This window comes from Mustela nivalis (assembly GCF_964662115.1).
Source record: "Mustela nivalis genome assembly, chromosome: 1".
Classification (NCBI taxonomy): domain Eukaryota; kingdom Metazoa; phylum Chordata; class Mammalia; order Carnivora; family Mustelidae; genus Mustela; species Mustela nivalis.
Window position 1 is genome coordinate 115,877,628 of NC_139020.1, and position 22,814 is coordinate 115,900,441.

Sequence of the window (22,814 nt, forward strand, 5' to 3'; positions counted from 1 at the left end):
TGTTATGGACAGTGGACCATGATCTGGACCAGATCGACTACATCGATAGCTGTACTGCAGAGGAGGAAGAGGATGAGATCAGACAGCCCAAGGGCCTGGAACCAGACAGCCTCAGTTCCCAGTTTATGGCGTACATTGAACAACGGCGAATCTCTCATGAGGTAGTACACACTTTTAAGCCTAAATATGTTGCTGTCCCCTAGTAAAATTAGTTCATGATGGTATAAATTTCTGTCATATTAGTGATTTATTGGTGTAGGCCCAATTATTTGTTTTATAAAGTTCAGTCCCAATTTCATGACTGAATTTTTCAGATTTATTGTAAAAAGTCACCCTACTTAATAGGGTTTAACTTTATTTTTCAAATAAAAAAACAGATTTCAGAACTTGGAGAAGGAATAAGAGGAGTCCTAAGAGTATTCTATACCCTTGAAGAAAATGCAAATGAATGTAATGCTTTTCATTCATCTTGTTCTTACTGCTTTTTTATTGTTACCAACTGGTACATCATAGCTTCATTAGTAATTACAAGGATCAAACTAAACTGCAGACTTTGGAGCAACATACAAAGTTAACCATAGAATTTCTATAATGCACTTAATTATATTGGATCTTTTATCTAAGTCACACAGAATATAAATTGTTTGCCATTATAGTTCTTGGGTATCTCTTATAGTGAAGCATTGAGTTGCCTTAGAAAACAAATGAGCATTCAGCCCACAGTAGAATCGCTGCCAATCCCCCAAGGGGCTCCAGTGGAAATTGCATTCTTCAGCGTATCTAGTCAGCATAATGAAACGGCTCCACTTCAGTGTGTGTGATGTTAATGTCTGGAGTTGGTCCCAAGCTCTGAGCAGGGGTTATTTGAGAAACACTTGGGGCCTTTTTAGAGAGTGATGTATTTAGCCTTTTAGAAATAGAGGATAATCACTCAAGTGGGATGTGTTGTGGAACGATATTATCATTCTTTAAAAAAAAAAAAATCCTTCAGTTTCCCTGTCTAAAGACTTTTGAACAGTATTTTTTGTTGGTGTTCAGAAGACACTCTTATATTTAAAGTTGGATAAAGATATTTAAATCAAAGTCCTGCAGCCCAGCAATAGTGTACCAGGAAATTAATGAAACTATATGTGACTCAGGATATGAACATTCTTACTAGAACAAAGGGTGACTACTTTGCCAAAAAATGAAGATTAACAATGCACATTGTAATCTTAAAGGGAGTTTTTTTCCTTGTGGTCTTTCTCTTTATTTTATGGGTAGTTATTTTTTTATGTATAGATGAGATTTTCTACTAAATATAAAAATGCCTGTTATGCTACTACTGAAAAATTGTATCTTTTTTTTAATCCATTGTTTTTGCTGTTTTATAATATATTTTTTTTAATTCCAGCTATATTTGTGTGGTAGTCTTTATGATTCTCGGTCATAACGCTCTTTATGACTTCTGTGTCATAAGGTTTTCTAAAATTTGGCATCTATAAAAATGTGATGAAGCAGTATTATTTATTTATTATTTTTTTTAAAGATTTTATTTGACAGAGATCACAAATAGTCAGAGACAGGAAGAGAGTGGGGGGGGGGAGCAGGCTCCCTGCTGAGCAGAGAGCCTGATGCAGGCCTTGATCCCAGGACCCTGAGATCATGACCTGAGCAGAAGGCAGAGACTTAACCCACTGAGCCACCCAGGTACATTATTTTAGATAGTTTAACAACCACCTAAAGTGGTTTTTTTTGTTTGTTTTTTGTTTTTTTAAGATTTTATATATTTATTTGACACAGAGAGAGACAGCAAGAGGGGAACACAAGGCAGGGGAGAGAGAGAGGGAGAAGCAGGCTTCCCCCGAGCAGGGAGCCGAATGTGGGGCTCAATCCCAGGACCCTGGGATCATGACCTGAGCCAAAGGCAGGTGCTTAATGATTGAGCCACCCAGGCACCCCTAAAGTGTTACATTCTTGATTACTATCTAAGAATGGGTTGCTACAAAAAAGGATCTATTTGAGATTTTAAACACTCTGCTATTATGTAATTCTGTTACAGTACTTCTCATACTTAGAGGTATTATGATGAAATAGGGTATAACATGTTTATAGGGCACATTTACTTTTTTTTTTTTAAAGATTTTATTTATTTATTAGAGCATGTAGGGGGGAGGGTCAGAGGAAGAAGCAGACTCCCCACTGAGCAGGTATTCCTATTATGGGACTCGATCCTGGGACTCCAGGATCATGACCCAAGCTGAAGGCAGTTGCTTAACCAACTAAGCCACCCAGGAGGCCCAGTATTACATTTACTTTTAAAATTAAGCCAGTGTCACATTCGTCATGAAAATTTCATGTACCTCTTGCAGTAATTTTAGATAATGGCAGTATGTAAAACCAGTGTGTTGAGTTACTGATGTTAACATACTAGGAGAGATTTTTGTTTATTTAAGAAGGCATATTCACTTAAATTAGAGTAATTATTGTTTGATCAGAGTTCTCTCATTATATCTCATTTTATATGATCCTAATGCCTGACTTTAAAACAGTTTTCTTTAGCCCTTTGCTGGGCTCACCAAAGAAGATTTTCTAGTTCTATATGATTACCTAGATTTCTTGGAGATAGACTCTAAATAGTTTTACATTTGATTTTTATTTTTTGCTTTTTAAGATTTTATTTATTTATTTGTCAGAGAGAACAAGCAGGGGGCACGGCAGGCAGAAAGAGAAGCAGGCTCCCCGCTGACCAAGGAGCCTTATGTGGAACTCGATTCCAGGACCTTGAGATCATGACCTGAGCCGAAGGCAGATGTTTAACTGACTGAGCAACCCAGGCATCCCTTACATTTGATTTTTTTAAGATACTTTTTTGGATAAGTTGTTTTCTTGCTCTTAAAGAATACCCATTTTAATGTTTATTTTTGGTGTTGAAATCAGATTTTATTGTTTCTATCCATTCTTATTTGACAAAATAAATGCTGTGATTACCTATAAGCCTCTTTGTAATTTTATTTCTCAATATGTGGTCCATATCACTGAGGACAGTTCAGTTTTCCTCAGTCATGTCTTTTTAAATGACCTTAATTCTTTATAAATAAATTAAATTGTCAATATTCTTCTTTTGGTTAACACCCTATTTTACCATAAATAGAAATTACTTTTTGCTGTATCTTAATATTCCACCAATATCCCCAGGGCTATTTGTATGACTAACATAAGTAACAATTTGTGATGATATGTAAAGAAATGTAAATAAATAAATAAGTAAAGAAATGTAATCTGCCCAGAGTGCCTGGGTGGTTCAATCAGTTAAGTGTCTGCCCTTGGCTCACTTCATAATCTCAGAGTCCTGGGATCGACCCCATGTCGGGCTCCCTACTCAGCAGGACATCTGCTTCTTCTCTGTCCACCCTGGCTTGTGCTCTCTCAGATAAATCTTTTTTTTTTTTTTTTTTAAATGTAATCTATCCAGTGATCTCCTTATTACTAGAAATACACAAGTGAGGTCGAGCACAAGTCAGGGAAGGGCAGGTGGGAATTCCTGTCTGGATGGAAGTTTGTACTAGATGACCCCTAAGATCCTCTCCAAGCTCTAGCATCTTAGCATATAGTAGATATTACTGTAATTTAGTGTAATTTATATAATAGAGTGAGAAGGAAATCTTTTTTTTTTTTTTTAAAGATTTTATTTATTTATTTGACAGAGAGAAATCACAAGTAGATGGAGAGGCAGGCAGAGAGAGAGAGAGGGAAGCAGGCTCCCTGCCGAGCAGAGAGCCCGATGCGGGACTCGATCCCAGGACCCTGAGATCATGACCTGAGCCGAAGGCAGCGGCTTAACCCACTGAGCCACCCAGGCGCCCCGAGAAGGAAATCTTTTTTAAAGAGTATTTTGAGATTATGAATAGTGTTTTGTTTACCAAAGCAGTAACATAGCCTATAATGAATATTTTAAACATAAAAATTTCACATTTAAAAAAAAAATTCACATTTGAAAATTTTGTTAAAATATTTTTTAGTGTAATCTGTAGATCCCTAAATGCCAAGTCAGATGTGGATTATGCCACAACAATGTTTTAAATACGTCTGTTAAATTCATTTATTTCTGCTTTTTTGGCCTAGGGGTCACCCATAAAGCCAGTACCTCTGAGGGAGCTTCAAAAAACAGAGGACATGAGAAGATATTCACATCAAAACAGGTTTGAAAAAACCAATTCTCATTTGTTTCAGTCTTTAAAACTCATTAGTAAGAGCATTGAAATGGTTATGGTTTTGGTTTTGTGCAGACGTATGTATGTTGAAGATATTTAGACTCTGTTTTAGATACCGTGTTTGTAGAGCTGAGTGAAAGAGTGCTTTGTGCTCATGTAATAGAACAAGAAGTAAAATCGATTTATCAATTCTAAATTCAGGTTGCCTAAACCATTACGTGTATAATTATGTGATTTGAAGGTACTTAATGGCAGTGAGATTTTATGGTGATATGTCTGAATTTATGCATAAAGAAGACTAAATGAGTTGCAGGAGTCCTGAAAATTTTTTTTTTCTCTTAAAGATTTTATTTATTTGTCAGAGAGAGAGAGTGAGCAAAGGCAGACAGAATGGTAGGCAGAGGCAGAGGGAGAAGCAGGCTCCCCGCTGAGCAAGGAGCCTGATGTGGGACTCAATCCCAGGACGCTGGGATCATGACCTGAGCCAAAGGCAGCCGCTTAACCAACTGAGCCACCCAGCCATCCCAGGAGTCCTGAATTTTTTATTTTTCATTTTTTGCTTAAACTTTTGACTAGAAACGGGGAGCCAGCCAGAGACATCAGTATGTTTCCTCCTTCCTATCTCAATTGATACGATCTTCTCACTACACTTAGTACCTCACAGAATATTTCTGAAATTAACTTGACCAATTAGAGCACTGCTGCTTATTCTTGAATTCCAAACGTTTCTTGCATACACTATATCACAGTAGTTGAAAAATTCACAGCCTTTGGGTCTTTGCTTCCTCTCTCTTTTTATGAAGTCTTAAAGCATTAGACTTGATAAACTTGTTCTTAAACAACAGTAAATTTCCTCTGTAGAAAGTGTCATTCATAGATCTTCACTTGATGGGATATTAACGTTGTTTAGGAAACTGAGATATAGATGAGTAAAGAAAATGTGGGGAGAAGAGTGAAAGAAAAATCTCTTAATTGGCCTTCTTTAGTCTTCTCAGTTAGTTCTTGGGGATTTACTTGAATTTCATATCTTTGAAATTTATCTCAGAATGGCTTTTTAGTTGCCTTGAATCCTTATATTGAGTGGGGTTTGCTATTGTGTTTTTCCACTTTGGGAGGTCCCATGCTTTATCTCCTGTCCCTCTTACCTCCTGCATCCATCATAAGTAAAGTTCAAGATTTCTAGAATTTAATAGAAACTCCCAAGGTAAAAGCCAGCTTTTTTTTTTTCCTTAGTTACCTTATATATTAGTTTTCTAATATTCATGTAACAAATTACCACATATTTAGTGGCTTAAGACATAATATTTCAGTTTATAATGTTTCAGTTCTATAGGATAGAAGTGTGGGCAGACCTTCATTCTTGCCTTTATTTTCTCCTTAGAGTTTCATAAAGGCATGGCACTGGCTGGCCTAGGTTCTTACCTGCAGATCCTGGGGGAGAATCCACTTTCAGGCTCATGCATGTTGTTTGCAGAATTCAATTTCATATAGTTATATCACTGAGGTCCCTCTTACTTTGCTGACTATCAGCTGAGACTCCATTTTTAGCTTCTGGAGTCTGCCCACATTCCTTGGTTCCTAGCTCCCTCCATCTTCAGGTCAGCAATGGCAAGCCATTTTGAATCTCTTCTCACATTTTCAGTCTCTGATTTCCCTTTCTGTCACATCCCACAAACTCTCTTGCTTTCTTCTGTTTTTTCCCCAGTTTTATTGAAAAATAATTGACATAAGTCACTGCATAAGTTTAAGGCATACAACATGATAGTTTGATTTACATATGTTATGAAGTGATCACGATAGGTTTAGTTAATAGCCATCATCTCATATAAATACAATAACAAATTTTCTTTCTCCATGTGATAAGAACTTTCAGGGTTTACTCTCTTAACAACTTTCCTGTATATCACACAGCGATGCTAACTATAGTCATCATGTTGTACATTACATCCCCAGTACTCCTTTATCTTATAGCTGAAGTTTGTAGCTTAGGCCACCTCCTTCCAGTTACCCCCACCTTCTGCTTTTAAGAGTTCCCATGATTACATTAGACCCATCTGGATAATTTTTCCACTTCAAGGTCAACCAGTTAGGAACCTTAATTTCATCTGCAAAGTCCTTTTTGGCATTTAACACATTTACTGGAGTAACACCAGGGGGTGGAAATCATAGGGGCCAAAAATCTGCCTATTTAACCTTAACCTAGTGTTCTTGTATTTATGACTTTCTTAGAAATTCTTGCTCTGCCAGCACTGAGGGAATCTTCCCTTATTGGAGCCTGTGCTTCCAGACCTAGTAGTTTTCCATCTATATTCATTTATATCACCCTCTATTAAGGGACAGACCCTGGTGGTGCCTGGGTGGCTCAGTCAGTTTAACCTCTGCCTTTGGCGCAGGTCATGATCCCAGAGTCCTGGGATTGAGCCCCATGTCGGCCTCCCTGCTCAGTGGGGAGCCTGCTTCTCCCTCTCTCTCTCTGCACCTCTCCCCACTTGTGCTCTCTCTCGAATAAATAAAATCATTAAAAAATTTAAAAAGTGACAGATCCTGGATTCAAACTAGGTCACAGTTAATTCTAAAGTCCATAATTTTAAAAATTACCTCATGACTAGTCACAGTACCGGACTCACTTGTGTCTCATTCTTTATTGGTTATATTTCAGCCAGAAATCTTACCCTACCAACCTACTCTTCTCTTGAAAATTTTTGACTAAGAGTGTACTGCCTGGGAGTGCTAATAAGATAAATGTTGGGAAGGATTAGTTAAAAAAAAATTAAGGAAGTTTTTTTTTTTTCCCCAAACTTCGGTGTTATTTTAAACCTTGTCTATGGGAGTTATTAAGTAATTTGTTCTATACCTTAGAAAAAAACTATGATGTATTCCGTCAAAGCTTTTTAGGTTTTTTTTTTTTTTTTTTTAAGATTTTATTTGCTTGACAGAGAGACAGCGAGAGAGGGAATACAAGCAGGGGGAGTGAGAGAGGTAGAAGCAGTCCCCTCGCTGAGCAGGGAGCCTGATGCAGGGCTCATCCCAGGACCCTGGGATCATGACCCAAGCCAAAAGTGGACACTTGACAGCTAAGCCACCGAGGCACCCCTAGGGGGTGGTATTTTAATTATTTTAGTAAAGGTAAGAAATGTGGCTATACTCTTGAGGTCATATGACATACATAACATATGTAAATCAAACTATCATGTTGTATGCCTTAAACTCAAGGTTTTTTTAGGGGCGCCTAGGTGGCTCAGTCAGTTAGGCAGCTGCCTTTGGCTCGGGTCATGATCCCAGCCAGGGTCCTGGGATCGAGCCCTGCATTGGGCTCCTTGCTCAGTGGAGAGCATGCATGCTTCTCCCTTTCCCTTTGCCTGCTGCTCTGCCTGCTCGTGCTCTCTCTTTCTGTCAAATAACTAAAATATTTAAAAGACAAAAACAAAAAACAGATTTTTTTAAACTTATTTTTTAATGTCTGGAAATTAAAAAAAAAGAATTTTGTGAATACTTCAAAGATGTGGAACCAATATAAGAAAAGAAATGTGAAGAGAAAGAGAACAAGAGTATGGCTTAAGTTTTACTTTTTTACGTATTACCTTTTTTTAAATTTAGGGAAGTATAATGTAGGCCAGTGTTTCTCAATAGGTTCTAGCACCACTCTTAGTGGATATTTGAAATGTATTTATTTGATTTGGGAATTAGTTGCCCTAATGATTATAGGTGTTACTGGCAGGCATTAAGGCTAAACTGCCTATAATGTGCAGAACAATCTTGTGCAACAAAAAAATTATCTGAAATGTTGTGACAATCCTATTGAGAACCATATTCATAGATGAAAAGGCCATATGGCATGAAGTAGCATGGTGGCACCAAGGTTGGTGCCAGCGTTGGCTCTAAGGTTGTTCCTTGGAGCAGCCAAGTTGTGACGAGCCCACCTTAGCACCTGGTAATTGGCTTGAGGAAGCTGTCCATTCTCACTGCCACTTTTATTCTCCCGTATGCCATGCTTCACTCTTTGCCACCATCTTTAACTTTTCACAGCTTAGTTTTTGCCATTGCAGGTAATTGTTTTCTATATGTGTGCCCATGTGCTTTTAGGTCTCCATGCTTTTCGCTTTCTCCTTCCTACACTCTGCCACTGTAAAGTGGGGAAGTGTGGAATCTCCAAGTCAGGGGGCTTGAATTCTGACCCGGGCTCTGGCCCTAGTAGCTATCATTGAACTTCTGAGGGCCTTAGTTTTCTCTTTTGTAAAGTTAGTGGCATGGACTCCATGATTTCTGAGGTACCTCCAGTTCTTGTAGGCAGCATACATAGAAGAAGAAAAATCGGACTACCACTTAGTCAGATAAGAATTCAAATCAGGTAGATAAGGATTACTGGCTGTATCACCTTGGGAAAGTTACTTAACTTCCATGCTTCATCTTCTCAACTGTATAATGAGGATTATACTAGTTCTATTCCTAAAATTGCATGAAGAATAATTGAGAAACACTGTGTATCAAATATATAGTACATGGTAGGAGCTCAAAGATTGTTAGTTTCTATGTGCCTCTGCAGAACTTTGCCCAAAAAATGACACAAATCGTAGATGAAAAATGCAGAAGAAGTATTGATTACACATGTACATCAAGAGGAAAAGTCCCAATTCTAAAGAACAAGAAGGTTCTAAAAAACACCTTTTCTAAGAAGTTCTCTATAGGTTGGAATCTATAGAAAGGGCTTGAAGTAAGGAATTAGTGTATGATAAGTGAAGAGATCTTATTAGAGAAAAGATTCCATGGTGGGTGTGTTTCTGAAATGGGCTAAGAGTCCCGAAATCCAGGTTGAAGAATTTGGTTTTTTATTAGTTGGTAATAAGAAACTACTAGAGCTTTCGGAGTTTCATTTTTATTTCCCTGGTAACACATTGTTTTAATGCATTTAAGTCAACCTGACAGGCCAATAATCATAGTTTAAAATTTCAGGTCCTAAATGTCACAGTGCCACTGTTCCCAACATTGTTAGATGAGACACAAATGAGTAACAGACTCTTGAAACACTAAATCCAATTCAGGAAAAAGATAAATACCAAACTGTAAGATTTAGTACTAATAAAACAGAAGCAACTTTTGCTGGTTTTTTTAAAGCATCAAATCAGGTTTTATCTCTTTCTTAAAAATAAAAATCAGAATATTTACTTTTATTATTAAAATTGCTGCATCAGTTGAAAATGGGAATAGGAGTGCTTTACAAGAACAGTTGCCAGATTCTGTCATCTTCCAGAATCCTATGGGTAAAATGACTTTGTATATAAAATGATCTCATTTACATGTGTCTTGTTTCAATCATGGTAATGAGATAATAATTATGTATGCTATATAGAAATGATACTGTTTGAAAAGTGATCTCAAATATCTGTCTGGTCAGCACTGGCTGACATAGACTGTTGTTAGCTGTTTGTAGACTGATCAATGATACCGTCACGTGAAATGTGAGTTGGAGGCATCTCATATTCCTGTAGCTTCATGTAAGACTTGGGCTCAGGTTTACAAAATGCATTCAGTCTTTCATTGCTGACTAGACAGTTTGCCTATTGATTAATAGTATGCTACATTAACAATAAAATTTTACTTAGCTTTTATATATCTACCTATCTTATCAAAGAGTTTCTTCTGTCTCCCCCCCCCCCCCTTTTTGGGTCAGGGTTCCAGTTGAGCCATCTTCTGTCATGTCACTATCACCAAGTCACAATCAGGTAAAAAAAAAATTCTATTTCAGTTTTGATTTTTTTTTTTAAACTAAGATGATTTTCTATTTTTATAACACTTAAGTTACCCTTGATTGCCAGATATGTGTAAATTTCAGTACCTGTCTCCTCCAAAATACAGTCAATACAACATGTGCAGCTAATACTTGCTAGCAGTGTTTTTTAGACACCAGACAGAAGGTAAATTTTTACTGACATGATGGCTTTATAGCACATACAAGAACACAGTGCAAAGATGAGAAAAGATGCACAGTAAACACAGTTAAGGAAATTCTAGGCGACTGCAAAGTAGAAATTGTTTGGGTCAGCAGTAGTTTCCTGAATTGCTTAGGAATATTGACAAGTGGACCTTTATCCCCACTTGCATGTGTGAAATACTTTTGTTCCAGTTATCACATACAGACTTGGAACTTCATCGGAGAAGAGAACAGTTAGTAGAGCGAACTCGGAGAGAGGCCCAGCTTGCCGCCCTACAGTATGAGGAGGAGAAAATAAGGACCAAGCAGATCCAGAGAGATGCTGTCCTGGACTTTGTCAAGGTGAGACTTTTGCCATATTTCATTGAAATTCCTAAAGTGCCAAATAAGCACAAATAAGTAAGTGCTTATTTGTTTTGCTGAGTCTATCAGTGTTTGTCTTAAAGTGTCAGCTTCCTTTTATGTCACTATAAGGAATCTTGAGTAAGTAGTGTAATTGTCTCCTACTTGTCCTGAATGAATTGTCCTCCTGTAGGTAGGCTGAGAAGTGATCATTTTGTTCTTGGGACAGTAGTCTCTTCCTCTTCGTTAGCAGTCTGTCTTTAGACGTCTCACTTTGCTGTCCAGCTGCCACTTCCTCAATCATTAATACATTAATAAAGATCAATAAGACAGGAAAGTGCCAAATAAACCGTAAAGTGCCATGCACATGTAAACTCTTGTTATCCAAGCCCGTCTCTGACTTCCTTTACTGAGTACCAAACTTTTGGAGGTTAACAGGCTTAATACTTCAGAGTCATCTTTGAGGCTTTCCCTTCTTTTCTGTCTGCACCTATTTGGGCAACAACCCTTGTTAATACTTCTTTCTTTTTTTTAAATTTACAGCCTCTATAGTTGCATCTAAACCTGTTTCTTTTCTTTTTTCTTTTTTTTTCTCTTGCTTGTATCACTTAAAGTCTTTTTGTTCAGGAATCACCTTGGATTTTTATCATCATTTTCTGTTTGTCTCTTTGAGATCTGTCTCTCCATTTATCTGTAAACCCCATGAAGACAGGGGGTATGTTTGTCTTATTTATTCACTGCTACATTCCTAGATCTTAGCAGGTCTTACCCACAGTAAAGCTCAGTAAATATTTGTTAAAGGAATGATTGAATGAAGGAATCACTCTTGGCCTCTAGAGCTTTCTCTCTTGTGTTTCATAACTCTAGCCAAAGACCCTCTTTGTAAGTACCATACACATGAGTGAAAGTACCATAACTTAAACATGGTATAAGTACCATACACATGATAAAATTCTTTTATTTTTTTCCAAATGTATCAAACCCAGGATGATCTTTGAGAGGATGACAATTTGCCTGGGTTAAATACTCAGCTAGTTAGTGGCAGAGCACTGTTTTGATCAAGACAGGTTGAACAGAAAATGGAAATTAGGTTGGCAGAAGATGAAAACCTTCTTTAAAAAAAAAAAAAGATAAAAGGTGGCTCCAAACCCTAGATAATCTGTGATCACAATGCTATACTGACTATCCGTAAGTAATGACAGCTGACACATACTGTATCCTAAGCACTGTTCTGTGTATTCTAATCAATAATTCACTTAGCTTGCCTTCTCTAAAAGCAACATAGCTAGTAAGAGAGAATCACATTGTAGATGGTCTTGATTAAATGCTAAATTAGGGATTGATCTTGATCTATTAGATAGAAGAGAACAATTAGGAGTTCTAAAACAGGAGAAAAAGAAAAGATACTTCCAAAAAACTAATCTACTTGAGTTAGAATATGTTAGAAGGAAAGATGAGGTAAATGAAATAGAGAGTAATTGACAATAATTAGGGTGCAAAATGAAGGCGTAGAACCACATGATTTCTGAGTTTCCTAAAGAGAGGCAGTGTTACACAGTGGTAAGAGCTTAGCCTCAAAAATAATCTGAATTTGAATCCAGCTTAGCTACTCAGTATGTGCTTGACTTTGGGAAAGAATGGTTCTGTGCCTTTAATTTCCCCATAGGTATAGTATTTGATTTTTAAATATTAACTCGGAATTATTATGGGTGCACCTAGAACTTTTACTAATGTGGTGAGTGCCACACCCCTGACCACCACAAGAGGAGCATCTGTATGTTTTATACATAAATGTAGTGAATGTTGAATAAATCATTGAAGATGAATGAAAAAAAAGAAGATTCCAAAGCAAGATTTTGAGTTAAAAGGATAGTTTGACTAGGAGGCTAGCTTTGTGGAAAGAATATAGGATTCAGAGTCAAAAGATGTAGGTGCATTCTCAGTTAGGCTACTTGCCAACTTTGTGACTTATCTTGCATATATCATTTAACCTCTCTTGTCTCAGTTCTTTTGTCTTTGAATAAATATGATTATGGTGTTCATTTATCTCCGAGAGTAAAAAGACTCACTTAAGATAATGTGTATAAGAATGAATACTGTGAAGTGTATAAGCCTGATGATTCACAGACCTGTACCCCTGGGGCAAATAATACATTATATGTTAATTAAAAAAGAAGAATACATTGTAAAACAGTGACTATAGAGATGGTATATAGTATTTTTATTTGACATAGTAACAGAAATTAGCAAATTGGGGGAAGAGCCAGTTAGTATGGGAAACTGGGTTTGTTTTTGAGCATGTTCAACATAACATGACAGTGGGTTTACAAATAGAATATCCACAGGCTGATGAAAATGCAAACCTGAAGACTGGCTGAAGGAGAGAGCTAGAGGTGTTAACACTAGACAAAGAGAGAATGGTTTCCCTGAGAGAATAGAGTGAGAGATCACCATTCTGGTTGTGAACATGTGTGTGCATGTATATATGAAAAACACACTTTTTCTATTTCTGTTTATAGATGCTTATAGATCTATGAAATATTGTCAGTTTATTGCCTTCCTTTTTTAAATTATAAGCTGTTTAAGGGAAAGGGCAGCATCTTCTAACCAGTAAATCTAGGAAAGTGCTGCATGTGAGAGATACGGAAGTTAATGTGGGTGATTATCTTGGTAAAAAGAATTTATCATTTCCAGTGTTCCAGATTCTAACCAACTTCCCTTTCTTGGGGGCTTGGGGGTGTGTAGCACAAAGCATCACAAAGTCCACAAAAACAACAACCCCCCTTAGATGGTGAGGTAAGTCTATATAATCACTTTTTCTTTGGAATTTTTTATTATTGCATTGTGAAATGAAATGTTCTATATGTGATTATCATGTGTTTCAGTGGTCAAAATATTCCCATTTTCCTTACCCCTCACAAAATTCTACTTATTTGGGAGGAGGTGACATGGGCCAGGGAATTTATCCAAGTCTATAGATCGGGGTTTTTTAATCTAGACTAATGCATCTGGAGATTATTTATTCCCTTCCCGTATGCCCACCAGAAGTATCATCTCCCTTATCCATTTCAAAGCAGAGTGTGTAGTGAGAGGGAGACCTGAGAGCTGTGTGTGACAGGCCTTAATGCTATTGGTATTGAAGTAAAAGATACTACATAGATTTCAGCTCCAGGGCTCACTTCCCGAATGTTTATGTTACTGATTATATGGCATACAGTTTTATAATATTAAGTAGTACATTTTCATTATAAGTAAACATGTAAAATTAATTGCTTAACCTTTTAAAAATGTACCTGTTTTGATCTGTTAAAATAAACTTACTGAATATTTTATTGTAGTTGGCTTTTTTATTAAAAGCCATTTTTCTCTCTCTTTGCCTTCTTGTTTTTTTCAGTTTACAATCATTGTTCCCTTAAAAATGCATAAAGGCATGTTTAATATGACTTTTGAATCTGCTTTCTATAAAGTAAACTACTTAAAAACCTAACAAGGGACTTTATAAGTTTCAGCACAGAGGTTTTTAAAGCACAGGTGTTACTGGAATGGTAAAATGCATTGTTTGAAATGTTTTTAATTATCCATTATAAAGGTTTTTTTTTTTTTTCTTTATCTCAGTGGACATATAGTCACTACTTCTGGTTATCTCAGAACTTAGCCATTGGTATAATACCTGAAAGAGTAACTCAGCTTTTTCAGTAGTCTTTTCTTCACAAGGTAATAATAAAGGTACAAACCTTTCACAGACAAAGTTAATACCGTCTTCTTTTTTTACCCCCAAATTTCCTTCTTAATGGTCATTCTGGAGTAAAGTCATTATTTAAAAATTTAAACTTCTCTGAAAAATAAGGTACAGTTTTTAAGTTTTCCAGGTGTACTCTTACTTTTAGAAAAATAATGAAGAGATGCATAGACTAGAACTCATGACTATTGGGTTTATTGTTTTTGTTACTGACTGATTAAGTGACTGCTAATTCTTTGTTACTGCTACAACTATATTTCAGCTTTCTCTTCTGTGAATAGAAAATAACCCCTGTTCCCTCCTTGCTTTAGTCAGTTTTTAAGCAATAAGATCATATTTGAAATTGTTGAAACTCTTTAAAAGAGAATCGTGATTCAGAATCAGTTTATTAGCTGTGAGGATACATGAATTCAAAATGATTGTGAATGTGATCCCATATGTTAGCATCTTCAGTGTGTCTTAATATATCTCTTTGCTTGTGTATTTGTGAAATATGTCATATGTGTGCATAGTTTGTTTTTGACATTGCTCCATTTCTCTCCACCTCTCCAGTGTCCCTTCCCATCCAGAAGGTCTCAGCACACTGATGATAGTGCCTTGTTAGTGGTAAGAGCCTTGCACGAAATGGAGTTATATATTGCTGTGTCTAGAAATTGGAGAACAGTCATTATACTTCTCATTTAGAAAGCATCTAAATATCATAAAACATGATGAGCATCATTACTAAATGCTTTACAGATAGAACAGTTTCCTACATTACTGTTCATGATTTACCCAGTGTTTCAGCAATCTGCCTCTCTGATTCAGATACCTTTGTTAGTGTTTCCAAAAGCAAAATGTTCACGTTGTGATCCATGTTGGCTTTGTATGTGGGTTAGGAGGAGGGGGCATAATTTGTTTTATAAATGTCATTTCTAATTCCAGGTGCATTTACTTTATTAATCATTAATTTGGTTGGTGAATCACCTGTGTGTCAAGTGATTAACTTACTCCATGACTAATTACACAACTGTGTATTTGCTGTGCTATTTTATTATCTATTTTAAGCTACTGAAAACCCCAAACTTACATCTCAGGATTATCCCTCCACGCCCCTTTTTTAAATTCTGGGAAAACATTAACTTGGAATGTTACCTATGCTCATTTTTAACACTGGTTTACTTTTAGTGCCTTTCATCAACATAAGAGCTGTATTGAAGATCTTAGAAAGTTTTATCAGCCTTGCAAGAGAATCCTAACATTTACAAAACTGCTTTACCCATCATGTTTTATGATATTTTTTACAGTATGTTAAAAACTAGCAGTTCAAAAGTGCAGTGTGTGTAGGAATTCCTGGCTTCCGTGCTGGTACGTGCTGCCGTTGTGCGCACCGCTGCGTGGGCTACAGACTAGGGTGTGAGCATCTTCTCACATAGACTTCCATTGCCATTGCTTCTGTGTGTTCTGCAATGATAAGTTCCTTTGAGATGGATAAAGCACATTTTAACTGGGCAGTCTTAGAGCGAAATAAAACCACCACCCTCTGGAGTTTTAGTGGAAATTAATTGTCATGAAAAGCAAGTAACTTAAATTAATGCAGAAAAATATTGAGAGACACTACCGGAATTTATCTTTTATTCCTCACAGCAGTCTTAACAGGGAAGGTTAAATGTGTCACATTTTACAAACTGTTAATGAGGCACAGAATGTTTTGTCCAGAATGCAGTTTGTTCAAGGTCACATCTCTTAAGTAAGTAAGTGCAAGACTGAGTTCAAATCTTGATCTGGCTGACTTGAGAACCTGCATTAAACACCACGGTGTATTGCCTCTCGTACTGTAATTGAAAACAACTTAGGAGACTGAGGTGAGATTTATAACACATATAGGAAGTGAAAGAAGTCTGAGTGCCCACGCTTCTTTGTCAAGGAAAAAGTGGAACTTGGAAAAGCAACTGAATTCCCTCAGTGTGAAATTTAAAGTGAATTTTAGCCATTTATAGACCACACACACTTGTATTTTTCTCATCAGTATTCTTGTTTGACCTAAATGAGATGGCTTTGAAAAGCAAGCACCACATCTCATGTACTTTTGTATGCCAAATAATGGCCAACACTATGCAAAAAGAGTGTTTCAAAGCATACCTCTGATTTTCTCAAGACTACTCTTTAATGACTTTATATGATAGAATTAAGTCCTAACTTTTTCTTTTTTTTAGAGAGGGAGCTGGGGAGGGACAGAGGTTGAAGGAGAGAGAGAATCTTAAGCTGACTCTGCTAGCATGGAACCCAACTTTGGCCTCGACGCAGGGCTCAATCTTGTGACCCTGAGATCATGATGTGAGCTGAAATCAAAAAGCTGGCACTTAACCGACTGAGCCACCCAGGCACCCCAAGTCCTAACTTCTTAACATGGCCTACAAGTTCCTGCACACTTGGTCTCATCTCTCTAGGCTTATGCTATACCAGCATTTTTTCAGCTTTTCAGATAAGGCCAGCTCATTTCTACCTCACAACCTTTGGCAGATGCAGTTTTCCTCAGCATGGACTGCATCTCCCTCCCTGCATATATCCATTGGGTAATTCCTACTCGTTTGTCAGCTATCAGCTTAAATGTCACACTTTTTTAAAATGGTTTTTCTGCAACCTACAACCCCCAAACCACCACGGTCATTTTTCTTGTACTTTTAGGTCGGCGTTTATTGTTTTATATCTCTTCCCTCTTAGACTACAGGCTGTAAGTTTCCTGGGCACAGGGATGTTCTCTGTTGCAATTACCTGCACATACTCAGTCCCTATTGTTGTCCCTGGGATGTGTTAAGTGCTCAATAAATATTTCCTCAGTGAACACATAAATGCTATGTAATAATCACTCATTAAATTGTTTCATGATGAAAAGGTCTGCTGATACAGCAAGGTGTAAATGTTAAATTTGATTTAAAGACCTTGAAGTATAGGATTTAAAATAACTATCAGTGGTGTTTAATATCCATGACATGAACCTTCTTTTAGGGCTGCCCTTTAGGCGTCTGTTGCTTTCATCTCTATCCCATCTGCATCTGTGTCTCATCTCAGAAACTAGAGACTATGCTAGGCTCATTTCACTTCCTCTTCCTCTTCCCTCCACTCCTTTTGTCCTCTGACAATGTAGTGGCTTTTATTTAGCCTTTTCATGTTTGAGATTGACAGTAATCCCAGTATATTTGATTATAAAGAGGCCCAGAAAATTGAAGAGGTGAAGCATACACAGTGTTAACTGTTTTCACAGTCCTGTTCTTTGGTACATTTCCTTCATTTTTTTCTGCCTTAAGATAGATTAGGCTGCAGTGTTACTTTTCTTTGTTTGTTTGTTTGTTTGTTTGTTTCTTGTTTTTTGCCCACCTTCCATGAAAGAAACCTTGCTATCCACTGTCTTTAAAAATAATTCTATTTTATTGATAATCTACATAATTTGTGATCCTAGTTTACATATTTCAAAGTTATTTAACTTATAAAAGCTTTAATATATTTAAGCCTTTGGCATTTTGTTGTTTTCATAGGTACAGTCTTACCAATGCCCATTCTTTATAATGCTGTCTTCCTTGATTTCTGATCTTTGCCAGATTAAAAAACTGACACGTTTTGAGTTTTATCTGTAATCAAAATTCTGTACAGTAGATTCTAATAACATTGTCTCTAATTATACCTCTAATTTACCTAATAGAGACAGCGAATATTGCTGGTTGTATATAGGTTAGTGAAGAAATAAAGGATTCAAAGAGAAAGAAAATTCCACTTACCCTCTTATAGGTCGTTTGGACACAGAGGCAGAAATGAAATTCACCTTAAGGTGTGACACAGAATTCTCGTATCCTATTTTCTCACATCAGAGCTGTTACATTGAATTATAATATATGTAATTTGGATTAACATTGAAAAAATATTGTTCTTACTCATGCCAGTTCTGCTCAGTTAAAATGAGAGCTCTTTGACTGTATTTGTTTCCCCATCATAGGAAGAACTCAGGACTTAATAGTTCAGTTTCTAAGGTGACTATGCTCAAAAATTTTGATGTTTTCAGTTTTAGTTCTGCATAAAACCATTTTTAATAACTCGTGTCTGATTTTGGGGTTTTGTTTTCGGGGGGGTGGTTGTCACATAATCATTTATGAAAATATTTTCCTTTGTGGTTCTTAACTAGTTGGGCATTTTGCTGCACCATTGTTAATGTCATCTATGATGTCCTGAGGGCGGCGGCCATCAACATTATATCCCAGAGACTAAGCAGTCCCCAGGATTTCCTTAATGGCTCCAGAGAGTTCTATGGCTAAAGATCAGTGCCGCATCAGTTAGGCAGTATTGACATCCTCATTGAAAGTGATACCCACTGTGCTTTTTATTATTCTGCTTGTTTCTGTCTCTTGATGGTTCCTTGAGGGATTTAATAATCAGGACAGAGGCAGAAGGTGCCACTTCAATCTCGGCCTATCCGTGCTGCATGGCCAGTTGGTCGGTTGTGCTATAATCCTCATCCTTCCAGTCACTGGTCACCTTGGTATTTTCATCACCAACCTTTTTTGGGAGACAGACCTAGAGGGCTGCCCTTGGGGGTCAGGGCAGATGGGGCACTGACTTCCCCAGCGGTGTACCTCAGGTATGAAGTTCTTGAGGTTGCGCTTAGGCGGCATGGTGGAGGCAGCTGGTATTGGATGAACCCAGATTCAAGATGACCGAAAAGAGTGCACCTTGGCCTCCTGCAAGCTGACAGCTGAAAGCCCTTTCATTTCTTGATTCATGTGTTATAAAGTACTGAAATAGTTTAAATTATACAAGAGGGAAAACCATTTTATAAGTTATGGGTTTTCCCCCAAAAATATTCTTTCTGCCTTATCAAAATCTTAGTAAACCATTTGTAAGTTTGTCCGTGACCTTTCCTTTTCTAATTTCATGGACCAGATCTGCCCTGCCTGGCTGATGTTTTGCTAACATAAATGCTGCCTTCTTTTTCTTCTCTTTCTCTTTTAAAATTTAGTCGCTGTCAGGGTTGTATCAAGCGGGCTGTGCTGCTGCCCTGCCTCATTCTTCTGCCTTCATGCCTATCAAGGTATCTTGTTCCTGTAATGCACCAGGAGCTTTGGGGAGGGGTTGTGCATGGGAGGTCTTAAGTTTTCCAACAGATTGGTCCAATGGCAATATAAAATATAGGAATGCATGAAATATCTGTAAGCTTATGAAACTGTTTGTGAATTTAACATTAATTCCCCTTGAAATTTTTGAAAGATTTACTGTACTAGATAACTCACAGAGGCCTGCAGTTATTCTTTATATTGAGATTCTGTTTGAAATGTCACTCTGATTTTCCTATCAGAGGTTATTTTTTTGTCATAAGTTATTTTACTTTGGCTGATAAATAATGTCAACTCAACTTGGCTCTCTGATGTGATAATGCAAAATAATTTCAGTCCCAGTCCCCAAAAGTGTCACCACTCAAAACCTCATGTAGTAGAAGTCAACAAGGTATGGCACTTAGGCCACCTATTTATGCAAAGAGTTTTATTGGCACAGCCACTCCCATTTGTTCATGTGTGGTCTGTGGTTGCTTTCGAGCTTACTAGCAGAGCTAGAATAGGGCTAGCCTATAGAAAGAGCTTTTTATTTCTTGAAGGCCCCTAGGAATGGTAATTCCACATTTGTTATCATATGATACATAAGAAATTATTGATAATCTTCACTGTTAGAAAGTTCTCACCTTGTCTGATTTAGTAGGTCTGCCTCCCTGTGGTATATACTTATTTCTTTTTTTCTTTCCATTGTGGAGATTTTCTAGTCCCTTACGTAAGAATCATTATATTTGAAAACTATTACAATGCTGCCTTTGTCTTCTCACTACAGAAATTCTAGTTATTTTATGTGCCTTTCTCAGTCTCTTAATTCTTTTGAGCTTTCTCAAGTTCTCTGCCTTCCATTTTGGCTCCACAGTCCCCAACCAGAAACATATCCTTCACTCGAGCCCACGTGGTGCTGAGCATGAAACAAGGTTTTTCACGTCTTAGCATTAGGTGGGCTCTTCTCATTTTGTTCAGTATCCACTGTAATTCTCATGTTCCTGTTACATTCCCAGATGATCATTAACTCCCATATCTTGTACCTTGTTTTTCTAAATACTTAATTTTGCTTTTTGAACATTTTTATTTCTCTGATTTAGCAGAATACTTTCACATTCTTGTGTCATGTCCTTCTAAATGCTGGCCCTGGCTTTATAACATCTGTAAACCTGAGAAGCCTTCTCTCTAGTTGTTACTGAAAATGCTCCACCTACCTGGAGGGCTTTGGAAGAAACTTTAGAATTTTCTTCGATGTTGACCCTGTGCTAGACTTTCTCAGCTAGGTTCCTTTTTGAATAACAACACGGAAAATTGAGGGATTCTTCTCAAAATTCTCAAGGAAGGTGTATAACTAGTATAGGAGATGTATAGGAGAGAAGCTAATTCATTACACTCCATTCATTACCTCATGCTTATTCTCACCCAGAGTCATAGTTGAAAGAGGCCCAATCTGAATGTGCCAGCTGTTGTATGTTAAGTCTACCTTTCTGTCTGTCAAGACCTGCTGCAGTGTAAATGGTTAGTTTGAAAAGACTATTTCTTTTGTATCCCAGTTACTTTACAGCAGGTAAATATCTAGGCATGGGTTTATTTCTTTATTGCTTAACCAGACAAGTAAAAGTCGTGTTCCTGCCAATTTCTATTTTTTGGTCCAGTTCTCCAAGAGTTCTCAAATATAGTTCATGGGCTTGAAGTGATTTGAACTCATTATGTCCATATCCTAGAATGCAAGTCACTTAGATTTTAAAAATCTTTACACCAGATTCTCATTTCTAGACCTAATTTTGAAGGAAAGTTGCATGTTTTTCTTTTATTCCAGGTAATCATAAATGTGGAAAGTACCCTTTCTTGAATAATTATTGGCATATCTCTGTTTCTCCACAGAATGATGACAGATCTAATGCCATAACAAGTTCACCTACAACAGAAACAGGTAATAGACACAAAGGTACAGTTAGCCACACGAAGAATAATTCTTTACTAAGACTTTCTTGATAAATTACCTCTTAGCTAGCTGTGGCTTCCTTTTCTGAGAGGAGAAACCAGACCCCAAATTGGGAACTTCCTGCACATTTTCCATTTTTTAATTCAACTGGTTTTTTAACTACTCAGCCATATGATATGAATGTATGAGCATGAGCTAGCAGGGCTATCACTCGCAACAAGAGAATCTGTTCAATATCGTAACATTCATTCTGCCTTGATTGAGATAGCAAAAATCACATGACAGTTAAATATATATATAAGCAGCCTTCCTGATTTCAAGGTTACTTTTGTGTACCGGATTCAAAATTACCATCTTATTTCATTACTGGGTTTGATTCGATATCTTTGTACCATTTATTGAACTTCTGTGACATGTGTGTCTGTTGTTATATTTATTTTTTTTTCCATCTCCTTTAATCTTATTTTGCTTTTCCATGCTGATGTAGTTCATCATTCCCCTGCATATTCTTTTCCTGCTGCTATTCAGAGAAACCAGGCCCAGCGCCCTGAAAGCTTCCTTTTCCGAGCAGCTGTCAGGGCAGAAGCAAATAAAGGTAGGTCACAGTGACTACGGAGGGGGGGGGGAGCTTTATATAATAACATTAACTATTATATAACTTTTCAACTTTTACTGTGAGATGTCACTTTGGCAAAAGCTTTAAACTCTGCATTTGTCTGTGATCTCACTAATATTAAAGCAGGAGAATCTTGTTTGAATTTAACTAGTTTCTTGGTAACACCCAAAGGAGATTATAGGTTTGAAAAAAATTAAATACTCTTTCAGGGCTTTAGGGAATGTTCCTCTTTTCTGTAATGAGCTCCTTTTCAGATTTTTCTAGTGATAAAAGGTGTTTTATCTGCTCTTAAAGAAATGAATCAGTACTTTTTTAAAAAGACTTTATTCATTTGTTTTTTGAGAGAGAGATCATGAGCAGGGACGGGGAGGGGGCACTGAGAGAGAGGGAGAGAGAGACAAGCAGACTCCCTGCTCAGAGGGGAGCCTGACATGGGGCTCGATCCCGGGACCCTGAGATCATGACCTGAGCCAAAGGCAGATGCTTAACTGAATGAACCACTAAGGTGCCCAAGTAATTCTTTTAAATCTACTCAGTCTAATGTTTTTTAGTTAATGTGACATAGATCTGCCTGGCCTCCAAAGAGATTACCTGGAAGTAGGAACAAACATTTCAAGTCTAAAATAACTACTTTTGGGTACCTGGGTGGCTCAGTTGGTTGAGCGACTCCCTTTGGCTCAGGTTATGACCCCGGACTTCCAGGATCGAGTCCCACATCGGGCTCCCAGCTCCTTGGGGAGTCTGCTTCTCCCTCTGACCTTCTCCTCTCTCATGCTCTCTCTCACTCATTCTCTCTCAAATAAATAAATAAAATATTTTTTTAAACAAAGAAAAATAACTACTTTTGGTGTAACTGATAGGTGCCCTCACAGTGAGATTTGTAATCAAACCAGAGTTGCACTGCATGTGGGATTGTAAATTAGTATGGAAAACTATTTACGTTATCTAATAATGTTGACATTTGTATATCTTGTGACCAGTAGTTTTGCT

The 22,814-nt window shown here is 37.2% G+C and overlaps 1 protein-coding gene across 23 annotated transcripts in view; it reads left to right on the top strand.

Annotated features, from left to right (window-relative positions):
* LRCH3 (leucine rich repeats and calponin homology domain containing 3) overlaps positions 1 to 22,814 on the top strand; it is a 121,117-nt gene that overhangs the window by 78,157 nt on the left and 20,146 nt on the right. For 4 of the 23 annotated variants that reach the window (XM_082699407.1, XM_082699396.1, XM_082699415.1 and 1 more), the window contains exons 9-17: positions 13 to 161; positions 4,105 to 4,181; positions 9,862 to 9,913; positions 10,315 to 10,464; positions 13,210 to 13,260; positions 14,756 to 14,809; positions 19,191 to 19,262; positions 21,148 to 21,196; positions 21,696 to 21,803. In XM_082699407.1, coding sequence (XP_082555533.1) covers positions 13 to 161; positions 4,105 to 4,181; positions 9,862 to 9,913; positions 10,315 to 10,464; positions 13,210 to 13,260; positions 14,756 to 14,809; positions 19,191 to 19,262; positions 21,148 to 21,196; positions 21,696 to 21,803 — 762 coding nt within the window. The remainder of the gene's footprint in view (positions 1 to 12; positions 162 to 4,104; positions 4,182 to 9,861; positions 9,914 to 10,314; positions 10,465 to 13,209; positions 13,261 to 14,755; positions 14,810 to 19,190; positions 19,263 to 21,147; positions 21,197 to 21,695; positions 21,804 to 22,814) is intronic. The other 19 variants (XM_082699399.1, XM_082699414.1, XM_082699406.1 and 16 more) reach the window with 7 other exon arrangements.